The sequence below is a fragment of the Lissotriton vulgaris genome, chromosome 1_1 (genome assembly GCF_964263255.1).
Source record: "Lissotriton vulgaris chromosome 1_1, aLisVul1.2, whole genome shotgun sequence".
Lineage (NCBI taxonomy): Eukaryota > Metazoa > Chordata > Amphibia > Caudata > Salamandridae > Lissotriton > Lissotriton vulgaris.
In genome coordinates this window covers 1,515,003,808-1,515,016,717 of record NC_141685.1, presented here as the reverse complement: position 1 = coordinate 1,515,016,717, position 12,910 = coordinate 1,515,003,808, and the positions used below count along the sequence as shown (strand labels likewise).

Below are 12,910 nucleotides of genomic sequence, written 5' to 3'. Positions count from 1 at the left end.
AGTCGGGTTGCTCACACTTGCATTGGAGGCGCCCGGTAGTACACCAAGCGTCTGGTGTCCCGGTCGGTCTGCTAGACCCGCTGCGCTCCCAGGATGTCAATAAATAGCGCGCCGTGTACTTACTTCTCAGAGCCTTGGTCAGAGCTCTTGCGCCTACCCATCGCTACCGGGATCCGGATAGTGTCGGGTCCCCGGTGAGCTGCTGTATTAGTTACTCGTTTAGGGCGTCACCCTCGTGGCTAGTGGGTCACGTGTTAGGTTAAGCAAACGAGGTCGCCATCTTGGAAGGGGGTTCCAAGTGCGCTCACAAAGGGAAACTAGTGTTTGCATTGAAAGGAGAGTGTTAGATTCACAGTACTCTTTGGTAGTGGTTATTAGTAGTGTATCTCTACGAAGACGAATGGGTCAGCCCTCTTATATTGTATATGTTACTCTTTACCAGCCACCACCCTAGAGCTTTGAGATTGAACCTTCCCTTTGGGCAATGAGTAAGGCGGAATTGCACCAACCTCACTGACTATAGGAGTGAATCCAGGATCCTTTCACGAAATTTGAAAGAACGAGGTTACCCTACCAGGGAGATTTACAAAGCTCGTAAGCGGGCACAGAACAACAATAGAGAGGCACTCCTGGAGGACAACATCAGAACCTCACAAGAGACCATGCCATTGACATGTGTGACGACCTTTACACCGATCTCCAATGACATTAAGAGAATTGTCAAGAAACATTGGCAAATTCTTAATACAGGAGAGCTGACTCTGGAGACCCCCAGGTTTGCCTTCAAAAGGTCCAGTAACATCAAAGATGTCCTGGTTCATACCAGACCAAAACAAAATGTGGTCCGCAGACAGAACACACTATGGCAACTCCCTCCAGTGAAGGGACACTACCCATGTGGCTCCTGTAGCGTTTGCCCCTTCACCAATGTCACCAAGTCTATCAACTTGACCGAGACATTCACTTGGGAAATTCGTAATCACACCAATTGTAATTCCTCCAATTGCATCTACCTCATTAGGTGCCCTTGCGAATTACAATATGTGGGTATGACCACCAGATTGGTCAAGACTCGTATATCGGAGCATCGCAGTAATATCCGATGCAAAAAGACCAACACGAAGATGTGTCGTCACTTCCTAGAACACAACCACACTGCTGACTCTATTTGGTGGGTGATCCTGGAAACACTTAACAGATCCAAACAGGACCTGTTCCATAAAGAGCAGCGCTGGATACATAGGTTATCATCAGACAAACGGGGGCTCAATGAAGACATCCCGTGGAGCAGTCTGTAAACATATCGACTGTCTATGTCCCAGGCGTGGTACATAATAGTCTCCAATATTCTGCAGTATTTATCCCATATCCAGAGTGGCGGTACCAACAGGGAGCTGAACACATACAGCCCATGTCCACGTAGAGTGTCACTATGATATAAATTGATCACTGCTAATACACACATAGAGCTTCATTGGAACAATAATTAAAAAGGAAGGGGTTTACTGTCCACCTTTTCACCCTTCCAAGATGGCGCCCATATCCAACGCCATTCCACACGAAAGACGCGATATGCCCGATTAATTCTTTAATATAAGAGGGCTGACCCATTCGTCTTCGTAGAGATACACTACTAATAACCACTACCAAAGAGTACTGTGAATCTAACACTCTCCTTTCAATGCAAACACTAGTTTCCCTTTGTGAGCGCACTTGGAACCCCCTTCCAAGATGGCGACCTCGTTTGCTTAACCTAACACGTGACCCACTAGCCACGAGGGTGACGCCCTAAACGAGTAACTAATACAGCAGCTCACCGGGGACCCGACACTATCCGGATCCCGGTAGCGATGGGTAGGCGCAAGAGCTCTGACCAAGGCTCTGAGAAGTAAGTACACGGCGCGCTATTTATTGACATCCTGGGAGCGCAGCGGGTCTAGCAGACCGACCGGGACACCAGACGCTTGGTGTACTACCGGGCGCCTCCAATGCAAGTGTGAGCAACCCGACTGAACTTGAGGGCTCTTTGTCTGTGATTTCGAGATCGTATTCTATAAACCTCGAGACTAGACAACACCATGACATTTAACACTCTACAAGTGGCGCCTGCTAAGCGCCAACGCTGCACTTTGGTGGCGTTTTTTCAGTTCTGAGACCCCTATATTAACATAAATATGGCAATCACTCTATAGGGGCAGATTTACGGCAATGACTACTTATATGTGCCTACATATCCGCATAGATCCCGACATAAGATGAATGGATTATAACACTATTGGTGCATACTGGTGGTGCGAGATCATCAGCACATAGAGGAAACAGTCCACTAATGTAACACCCAGATACTGGGTGCTCCCTGACAATTTTGAAAAGGAAAAAACATATCTTTGTCTTCCCTCTAGCCATTAAACCCCTATTGGCTCTCTCCCTTGATGTCACACCTACCGGGTACTGTTGACACCTGTACTCTTTGACCTGTAGGTGAGTATCTAAGGAACCCCTAGAGATAGACATATAAGATACCTTGAATAAGACTGCTGCTATCATGTTTTAAATTCTTCTTTAGTTTCTAATTTTATTTTTGTGATAGAGGTGACATGTAATAAAAGTGAATATAGTGGATACTTACTGGTCACTGCTCACAGAATGTCACAGACACAGAATCACTTCTCTGCACTTAATCACAGTGTGCACACGGTCAAGAATGGGTAACTGTTGTCCTTGTATTTTGATAACTCTTCCCTTTTGTCTCCACTAGGCAAGAGCGGTTACAATCAGGTAGTACAACAGTAATAGTAATTTTGATGTTTATAGGTTGACACTTTTAGGTCTTTCCTTGTGATAGATGTATATAAGGTCCTGAAGAATCGCAGCACAATTGCAGAAGCGAGAAACATGTTGACCCCACTGAACGTTGTGTAGTCCTAGATCGTGATACAGAACCTAACTTCTGACGATCATAGGCCACCCACTGATTTTATTTATAGTACGGGAACCACCAGAATAAACTGCTCTCCGGTATCCCTTGCTATATTTTAACTCACCCACCTACACTATTCACTCCTTACTTGGCCCCTCACTTGCACTTCACCCACAGGCTGTTGGAAAAAGATCTCCGATAAAGAGCCCCTCCTAGAGGTGAGCCCGTTGGACATTGCACCGCCTGTCCAACGAGGAGCAACGGCCAATGATGAAGCATGACACTTGCAAGAGTGTGTGAGGCCATTCATTCCAACTAATGGGATGCCCAGGGTAGCACTCCATTGAGCACCACCCATCTTTCTCCATCCTTGACCTTCTTACCTTTACTTTTGACTCTTCCCCCTGGAACAACCGAGTCCCCTTTTTTTGTCAATCATTGCTACTTGGGGCTCTGACTCAGGTTGGACCTTCCATTCCTTTTCCTTCTTGGAATGGTAAATTGAGCCTAAGGATCAACTCTTGATCCAATCCTGCTACCCCTTCCTTGTGACACAATATCACGAGACCTAGCTGAAAATAGTAGTAGTACCGGAGGGTCTATCTTCTTTTTACACCCTAGAAAAAACGCACAGAGTACCGGCCAGGCACCTCCACAGGGATGACCCCCACGGCCAGTGGTGGCCTGACTGCTGCACTTCCGGGACCGGGACCTGCTGCTCCAGAAGGCTCGCACGGATGGATCTTATGTCTGGAATAGTAATGTCAACCTATTTCCGGACTATACCTTTGAAACCCAGCGACGTCGGTCATCCTTCCTGGCCATCAAGAGAATTGAGAGAAGAAGGACTTCAATACTCTCTGTTGTTCCCGGACAGGTTGAGAATAATAGTGGATGGCAAAACATGTTTCCATGACACTCCAGATGATGCATGCGCTTGGATGGAATCCTACAGAGCTGGGAAAGATGGCCAAGACCAAAGGATGCGAAACGTCCCTGAAGGATTGCCACAACGAAAATCGCAGAGACTTCGGCAGAGATGGCGAGGCTTGAAGAGACCATCGGTGCTGCAAGCGGAGGCGGAGCGGCGAGGGGTGCTGGAGGAGATATCAGCGATGTCGGGTGAGCGGGAGACCTGATCCCCCGGGAGGGACTGATTCGGAGAAGGACAAGGAATAATCAGGCACGGAAACCTCCGAAGTAGATGGTGTACGACTGCCAAAGATCACTTCAGCGACAGCGGATGGGATACTGGATGAAGGTTAAAGTAACTGGAGTGGAGAACAGGTTGTGGCGGGGAGAAGATGAGGAATATTAGGGACATGGATCAGGAAAGCCCATGGGAATTGAAGCGGATATGGGGGATGGCGGGATTATTATTCTCAAAAGGATCTGTGTTTCAGGTGTACTAGTTTCTAAAATGCTCTTGGGAGGGGTCTGATGGCGATTGGGGGTGGGGTTAATTGAGGTTCTCAGTTATTTGGGGCTTATTCGGGGCGGACGAGGTACAGAAGTTGGGCGTCGGCCCGTCGGCGCAAAGTCCCCCTCATTGCCCATAAGGCATTCCCTCAGCGACTGCTGGTTGGGTTAGACGTGTGTTAGCTATTTCAATGGTTTGGATGGGGACTAGCTGTTTGGTTCTAGGACCTGTTCTTGGGGGGGGGGGGCAGGGGGGGACATGTTGATTTGTTGGGAGGGGACTTGGGTTTGGGGGCTCACCGGTGCGGTTTCTGGAGTACGAACTGAGATGCAGACAATACCTGTTAACGATGGGGGATACAGCTGATTCACGATGCATCACCTGGAATGTGAGGGGGCTTCACACGATGACAAGGCGCCACAAAATTCACGCATATCTAGTTCGCAGAGGGGTCCACATAGCATTAACTCATCTCACTAGGGCGGTGGGGGTAGCTCCGCAGAGACGGTGGAGAGGGCAATTATTTAACACTACATACTCTGCATTTGCACGAGGGGCAGTGATATGGATTAGGGCTGGAGTTCCTTTCCAGGTAACAAAGCAGACAATAGACCCAGAATGCAGGTTTGTGGCCATAGAAGGCAGACTCCATGGTAGGGACATAGCGCTCTGTAGCATTTACGCGCCTAATGTTGAGCAATCGCGTTTTTTGGACCGATTATCAGGATCGTTAGCTCATTATTTAGCGGGTTCGGTAGTGATGGGGGGGGGGAAGGGGGGGGGGGGTAATTCTGTGACGGATATATCGTTGGATAGGTCACATCCCCCACTAGCAGATTCCCCGGTACACAGATTGACTAAAACCAGGCTGGAATGGCAGAGCAGGTGGAACCTGGTGGACGTGTGGCACATGCACCACCCACTAGACCGGGACTATTCATACTTTTCGGGGATGCATGACCTGCATGTCCATTTGGACACGGTGTTGTGATCGCCATTAGTGGTGCCCGTCGTAGTACACACAGAGTACCTTACGAGAACGATCTCGGACCACAATCCACTGTTATTCACTATGCATTGGATGACCGGGGTGTTGACCATCCCCACTTGGAGACTACGGCCTGAGACACTGGAGGACCCGATATTTCAGAGGGAGGTGAGCGAAGGGATAACCCACTATTTTACTGAGAATGCTGGATCGGCCTCCACGAGAGCGGTAGAATGGGACGCCTTTAAGGTAGTCATCAGGGGGATCTGCATCGCGAAACATGTAGGGGTACGAAAGGTGCTGATGCAAGATGTAACCCGAGCTAAAGGCAGGCTGCGCAGGGCAGAACTAGCAAGGCCTGGCCACCCTGTAACTCAAGCGGAGCTTATGGCAGCGAAGGAAGAGGTGGCAGTGGAAGTGGAGAAATTGCGCTGTTTTGATTACAAAACTTATACTGCGAGGACACACGCGGAAGGGGACAGGGCGGGAACACTGCTGGCTTGGCTGGCCAATCTAGCAAAGAGAGGCTCCCCCATATTGGCCCTAGAGGATAGAGATGGAGTGGAGGTTTACACCCAAAACGAGATTTTACACTGTTTTTTGCAGTATTACGAGGGCCTCCACGAAAGCTCATTAGTGGCGGAAGACCTTGAAATTGACTCCTTCCTGGGTGGGGTAACACTTCCACATTTGGAGTAAGAACAGGCGAAATGTCTGGGCCAGGGCATAGATGTGGGGGGAAGTCAGGAGTGCAATCAAGCACATGGCCCGAAATAAAACACCAGGAGTAGACGGCCTGCCAATAGAGTTCTACGGGAAGTATGTGGACGCACTGGCGCCAAGGCTCGTTGAAGTATACAGGGAAGCAAAAGAGTTGGGTCGACTACCTTCCTCCATGCACGAGGCTTTGGTGATCCCGCTTCAGAAACCTGGTCGAGACGGGAAAAACACGGCCTCTTACCGACCGCTATCAATGTTTACCACCGATTATAAGATATTGAGCAGAATTTTGGCGACCCGCCTTTTAAAGCATAGGACTGCGCTAATCCACGAAGACCAAGCAGGGTTTATCCCAACTAGGAACACATCCACAAATGTTAGGAGATTGGTGCAGATAATGGAGGAAAAGCAACCAAGGGCGCAACACCCAATGGTGTTATCTGTCGACATCGAGAAAGCCTTTGATAGCTTAGAATGGCTATATTTATATAGGACGATGGAACGTTTTGGCCTGGGGACTGACTTTGTGATGTGGACGAAAGTATTGTACACATCTGCCGTGGCCAGGGTGCGAGTGGGCTCGTTGATCTCACCTCAATACCCAGTAGCACGAGGAACTAGGCAGGGTTGCTCGCTTTCCCTCTTGTTGTTCGCCCTAGCTATGGAGCAGTTGGCAGCAAGGGCCAGATTGGGCGACAACTATGACGGCTTATAGTACAGGGGAGACCAGCAGTGTATCTCATTATATGCCGATGACTTGTTGCTTTTTCTCGAACGCAGGGAGGGCACTGGAAGGAGCAGCGAATTTGCTTTCGGAGTTCGGAGACCTATCAGGGCTACGAGTGAATTGGACAAAAACATGGCTATTTCCAATGAAGCAGGGAGAGAGATCCAGCCCATTACACATGGAGAAGTACGGTGGGAACCGACTTGTTTAGTGTTACCTAGGAGTGCAAGTCTACCACGGAGCCTCTGATATGCTGGAGGGAAATGTAGGAAGGTGCCGAATAGCCCTTTTGAAGATGATAGCGCTTCCTCGGCTACTTTACTTTTTTAGAACGTTGCCGCATGGATCCAGTGTTCGGTGTTTAACCCCTTCCATGCTGATGACGGCCCCCTTCCGTCATGCACTACGGCGCTCGTGTGCTGATGACGGCTGGGGGCCGTCATGAACCCGCCCACTCGCGATTTTGCCGCACAGGCGCAGAATCACGGCAGCATGCAAGGGGTTAAGACACTAAAATCACTCTTAGTGGGGTTCCTGTGGGGTTCTGGTAGACGGAGAGTGGCACAGGCAACGTTAATTAGACCTAAGGCGGAGGGGGGACTATCGATCCCTGATTTCGAGCTGTATTATCTGGCGGCCCAATTACAAATATTGATGCAGGCTGTGGCGCGGGAGTTTAGAGGGCCCGAACAGCAGAGAGGTAGAGGGATCCCACGCCACATCCTGTCTTTTATAGTTATGCAACAAAGACTGGACCTTAAAGATCTTTCTATGGAAGAGAAAACATTGAGACTGTGCTGGAATAGATCCCAGCGCAGAGCGGGAGCTTTGCACCCCTATGCGCCTGAAATCCCACTAGGGATGGTAACAGCGCTGCCGCATGGCGGCGATTGGACACCATTACAAGACTGGGAGACTGCAGGGATCCATGTAATTGGAGATCTGTGCGAAGATGGAGTAATATTACCCTATCAGGTCCTACAGGAATGATATGACCTACCTAGGGGAGGATTTCTTAAACATACAGCACTGACCAGGGCAATACAGGCGCACTGGCCAGAAGGACTGGTGGAACCTAAGACAACAATGGTATGCCAATACACCATGATGGCAGCTGGAACGTTTAAGGCGGTCACCTGCCTCTACACCAGAATTATAAATGAAGGGCTAGCCCCACTAGATACCCTGAGAGAAAAATGGTAAGTAGACATAGGGAAACCTATTCCTGAGGCGGCATGGGCACAGATAGTGCGTATAGCGTGGAAGAGCACAAGGAATGCGAGATTCCAGCTAGTGCATTTCTATATACTTCATAGGGCATATTTAACACCAGGGAAAATCAGGAAATATTTTAGGGTAGAAGAGGCAGCGTGCCCTCTATGTGCGAGGACAGGAGTAGAACTGGAGCACATGATATGGTCCTGCCCCGGGATTGGAAACTATTGGGAAGAGGTGGGTGATATTTTGAATACCACCACGGAGCGGCAACTGAACTTTGACATGGCCACAAGCGTTTTGCACTGGTTCCCTCACACGTCTAAAACCAAGGTAACTAGTAAGTTCGTGGACATGGGGTAAATATTAGCAAAAAGAGAAATAACAAGGCATTGGAAGGCGAGAGGGACCTAGTAGCAAGAGATGGAAGGCGGAGTTTTTACAGTGGTTGAGTAGCGAGAGTACAATTAGGTACCAGCAAGCAAGACTGCTTAATAACGAAAAAGCAATAGAGGCAGCGGCAGCATGGGAAGCACTGCTACAGGCACTACAGGACTATCAGAGGGATGAAGAGCAGGATGTGGATTAACAAAGTAGTGGGGGGCGCCCGAGCGAGTACAGGTATCTAGAGAGGTAAGGTCAGTTATAACTGATATCTAGCACAAGATGAACGTTGCAGTGAGGAGACACGCACCGGGGAGGGGGAGAGGGGAGTACCGACGGTTGGGGGTATTTTGTAGTAAGTATGACTGGCAGTTTCAAGTCCATTGATAAATTGTTTCCAGTATATGCTATCATAGCCGGGTTGTTTAATACAAGTGTAAGGGCACGGGGTAGACTATTGCAGGGACTAGCCCACATTGCTGGATGTTATTTACCGTGAATTTGTATGATGACTACATAAAACTAATAAAATTTGTTTAAAAAAAATAAATGATGTGAATACAATGCGCTGAGGAGGGCATATTCCTACTCTACAATTGCATTTAACATAAAAAATGGGACAGTACAGAGGGCATTAGGGGAGCATGGTCTAAACCCATCCGGTCAAAATGTTAAGCCCAGGTCTACATGAAGTGATCAAGAGTCAAGAAAAGAAAGATGGCTCTCCGAGAGCTAGCAAAAGGCAAGTAAGGAAAGAAAAGAGAATGACCATACAAGTTCAAAAGCGAGGGCAATAAGAATTGGGAAGTCAAGGGAAGGGTAAAAGTGGAGAAGTTCTCACAGAACCAAGAGGAAGGGTTGTGATCAGACTGGGACCATGCTGCATGCTTAACAAGAATTTGACTAATAACCGCAACGAAGAGACCTAGATGAAAAGAAGGGTGCTTGGAGAGCGTAGAGATTACTAGACAAATGGTGGTGTCCAGTACAGAAGGCATCCCAAAATAGAGGCGCTCAGTGTAGCAGACAGAGATTATCTGAGTACCTGGATCAGCAATAAGAAGAACTCTAGAGGGATGCTATCCTGCGTACTAAATTGCGATGTTGTCACATTGTTCTTCATTGTTGTACTGTATTCTGGCTTTGCAATAGTGCATTGCTTCCTCTGGGTAGGGCCCCAAAGTACTTAGTGCTAGTATTTAAATGCATGTTTGAGGAAAATGTTTTGGTTGGGGTGTCGTCATTGTTGAGTTTTGATGTTGTACACAAGTGACAGAGACCGCATCAGACAAGGCTTTCTTGATTATCACAATTCATTTCTTATTTTGTTCTTTTCCTGTTAGACTTGTTTCCATGGGTTTAGGCTCAACAAGAATCTAAATGTTTGTTCACCCCTACCATCCCTCCTTTAATGTGTGAACGCATGTTTGTTTTTCTATGCTGTCCTTACCTCACTGCAAATTGTGCTTCACAATTTCTGCCTTAAAAACTAACCTTTCTTTTGTGTCAAGTACTGTATTGTTGGTTTATTGGATTTCCTGTCGCCTGCTTTTCTGTAATAACCCTTCGATTACATAATGCTATTTCCTCATTATTTCAGATATGACCCTGATCACATTTGCAATGGCTCTGATAATATGGGACGCTATGCTTACAATAAACAGCCAGAAATTTGCAAGTGGAATCTGGGTAAGCTTGCAGAGGCTTTGGTTCCTGAACTGCCCCTGGAGATGAGCGAAACTATCCTCAAAGAGGAGTTTGATGCAACTTATGAGAGTCATTACTTGCAGAAGATGAGGAAAAAACTAGGCCTTGTACATTTGGAATTAGAAGATGACAAAAAATTGGTATCCGACTTCTTACAAACCATGGAACGTACAGGTAAGCTTCAAGTCATAAATACACTACCAGTTTGCTTCACAAAGTTAAATCACAGAAATGTGAAGTAGTTGCTATGAATGTTTGAAATTTCTGTTGCAGGCTAAAGTTAAATTAATTTTTGTGAACAGGGGTTAGGTCCTTTACGTGGTGGGGAATAGACCCTATCTAAGTAACAAGCAACACACAGTGCCCACACCACAATTACTCAATGCATATTTTGAAGGGTAAGAAACCAATTTATTGTCGCTTCCCTAGACCACATTACTTTGTGTTCATTATTTTATACCTTTTTCAAGTTTTCAAAAAATAGCAGAAAAAGACAATGAATTCAAATATTTACAAGGCTAATTAAACTTTCTACAAACATTAAAAGACAACCATTATTTACACATTAGAAAACATTTTGACATCAAGCATTTACAACAAAATTACAAAAAAATGATAATGGTTTCATCACAAACAACAATTATTACAAACGACAAATGAGAAACTAGAGTTGGGAGGAAAAATATAAGTAACTCAATGACTTGTGAGTTTTTTTAATACTGGACCAGCCGGTCCTAGTGTTTTTTAACAATGATGGTTTTTAACTCCCACTGATGAGAACCCATAAAGTGACAGGAATGGGTTCGAAACGCGTCGGCTTTTGAATCAGGAATGCATTAATTTGCAGTACATTTAATGACTTTGACAAATTTAATATGCACTAATTTGCTACTTGTTGAATAATAGTATCTAAATGTTCACTTTGTCCTTTGTTTAGTTAGATATCATTTATGTGAGTCTAATTGTTGATCAAAATGAATATGGTGTCTATATATGTAATGTAATTTATGTGGTGTTTATATATGCAATGTGGAATGTAATTTGCTTTGAAAATGTATGTTGGAATTGTTGAATGTATTTAAGTGTCTTTTTTGTACCTAAACTTTTTTGAATATAATGAAATAAAAAGCAAAAGGGTATTAAGTAAATATACCAAACAGACCATATAGTAATACTGGTTTGTTTTCCTCAATTGGGAGGTGTCAAGTAAGGTGAAGTTGGCAATTTTTTTGTACACATGAAAAGCTCATCTTGGCACAATCTCCCACTCGCTTTGGGCCCTTTCTAGGAGGCCCTCAAACCCACATTGCTGAGAATCTGTACTCTACCTCTGCACCCTTTTAGTTGCTAAAGGCCCTTTAATTGCCCCATAAATATGATTTCATGAAAGACTAAAGGCATTTAGTGTTTGAATTGGACAGGAGAACCTTAGTAAAATGGTGGTTTTACTTCCCAGTCAAACCTGCAGATCTCCCAACTCATATAGGGGTGTAAAAATCACCAGGCTTCAAATATCAATGTCTCAGCTAGTTCTGCCATCAGAAATGTTTAAGTTGCAACCTGTCCACAATTGGGTACCTGGCAACTGTGTTGGAAAGTCTTCCCCTATTTAAGGTGAACATTGCAAGGCATTTATTTCCTTTCCCAAGTTTGCAATGTGAGGCATCATAGGCATGAAAAATCATCATGGTCCCCTGGGTGGGGGAAGAGAACTTTCTGATGGATACTTCTAAGCACAGATTTCTCGCCTTGTGAGAATCCCCAGGCACTAGACTGGATCTGGAGACTATCCCAGCAATTACATTATACACCTGTAGGTGGAGCCATGTATCTTGACTTAGTCCCACCCTGGAAATGACACCGAAGCCGCAAATCGCCTCCGTAAAAGCTGGTCTCGTCTGAAGTTGAGGATTCCAATGTGTGTGCTAGGCTGCTCTCAAGAGAGATGCCCTCTTCTAATTCCAAGTCGTAAAGTAATTCAAAGTCCAAGAAAAAACATAAGCAACCGAAATGTGGCACCCATTTTTCCCGTAGACGTCTGGGTGCAGTACAAATTCTGGGGCCTTTTGGTGCCTCTTCAATAGGTCAAAGTCTTCAAGGAGGCCATGCTGCATATAGTCAAAGCCCTACCAGCTCTATCTGGCACACTTGTGGGCCTCCAGGATCAATAAGGCCTCGATTCAGGCTACCACCGGCGGATCCGTCCCCAACATAGATTTTTCCTCTTGACTCCACTGTGGGCCTGCCCCGAATCTGGGACCGAGGCCTGACTCATCAGTTGGCAATGAGATCCTATCCAGCTCTTTCTGCTTCGATGCTGGTGCCGATGCCAGTGGAACAACCAATTGTCCTTCCGGACTTGGAAACAAATCCACCTTGACTATGACCAAAATATAACCCACTTTGACTTCAGACACAGTTTTGCAGGCCCATTTGGACTCAATTGGGACATTGCCGCTACCGACCCCTTTTTCGGATACAGAATGCCATGATGGTGATCACAGGGATGAGTATTCCCAATTTTATAGGGAAGAAAATCCTGTTTTTGGATATTCTAGATGCTAGTGGGCTGAATATCAACAGCTGTCATCAGTAGAGGTTAAGGCTAGTATTCTGACAAGTCCTGCAACCTTGACAGACTTCTTAAAAGCCACTCCTCCTATTCAACGAGTCCTTCATCGATACCTTAATGGGTGTTTGGGCCAAACCTGGATAATACCACCTGTGAATTCCCAAAAACAGATCTGATGCAGGGTATTTCAACTTTCCACCTCTAGCACCCTTCTCCCAAGAGTCATATGGTACAAGCTTCTACAGTCATGTTGAACC

At 46.2% G+C, this 12,910-nt stretch overlaps 1 protein-coding gene across 1 annotated transcript in view; it reads left to right on the top strand.

The window, feature by feature from the left end:
* The window catches only part of SELENOO (selenoprotein O), a 197,901-nt gene that overhangs the window by 119,463 nt on the left and 65,528 nt on the right, over nt 1-12,910 (top strand). Inside the window, exon 5 of the mRNA XM_086967438.1 lies at nt 9,975-10,255. Coding sequence (XP_086823564.1) covers nt 9,975-10,255 — 281 coding nt within the window. The remainder of the gene's footprint in view (nt 1-9,974; nt 10,256-12,910) is intronic.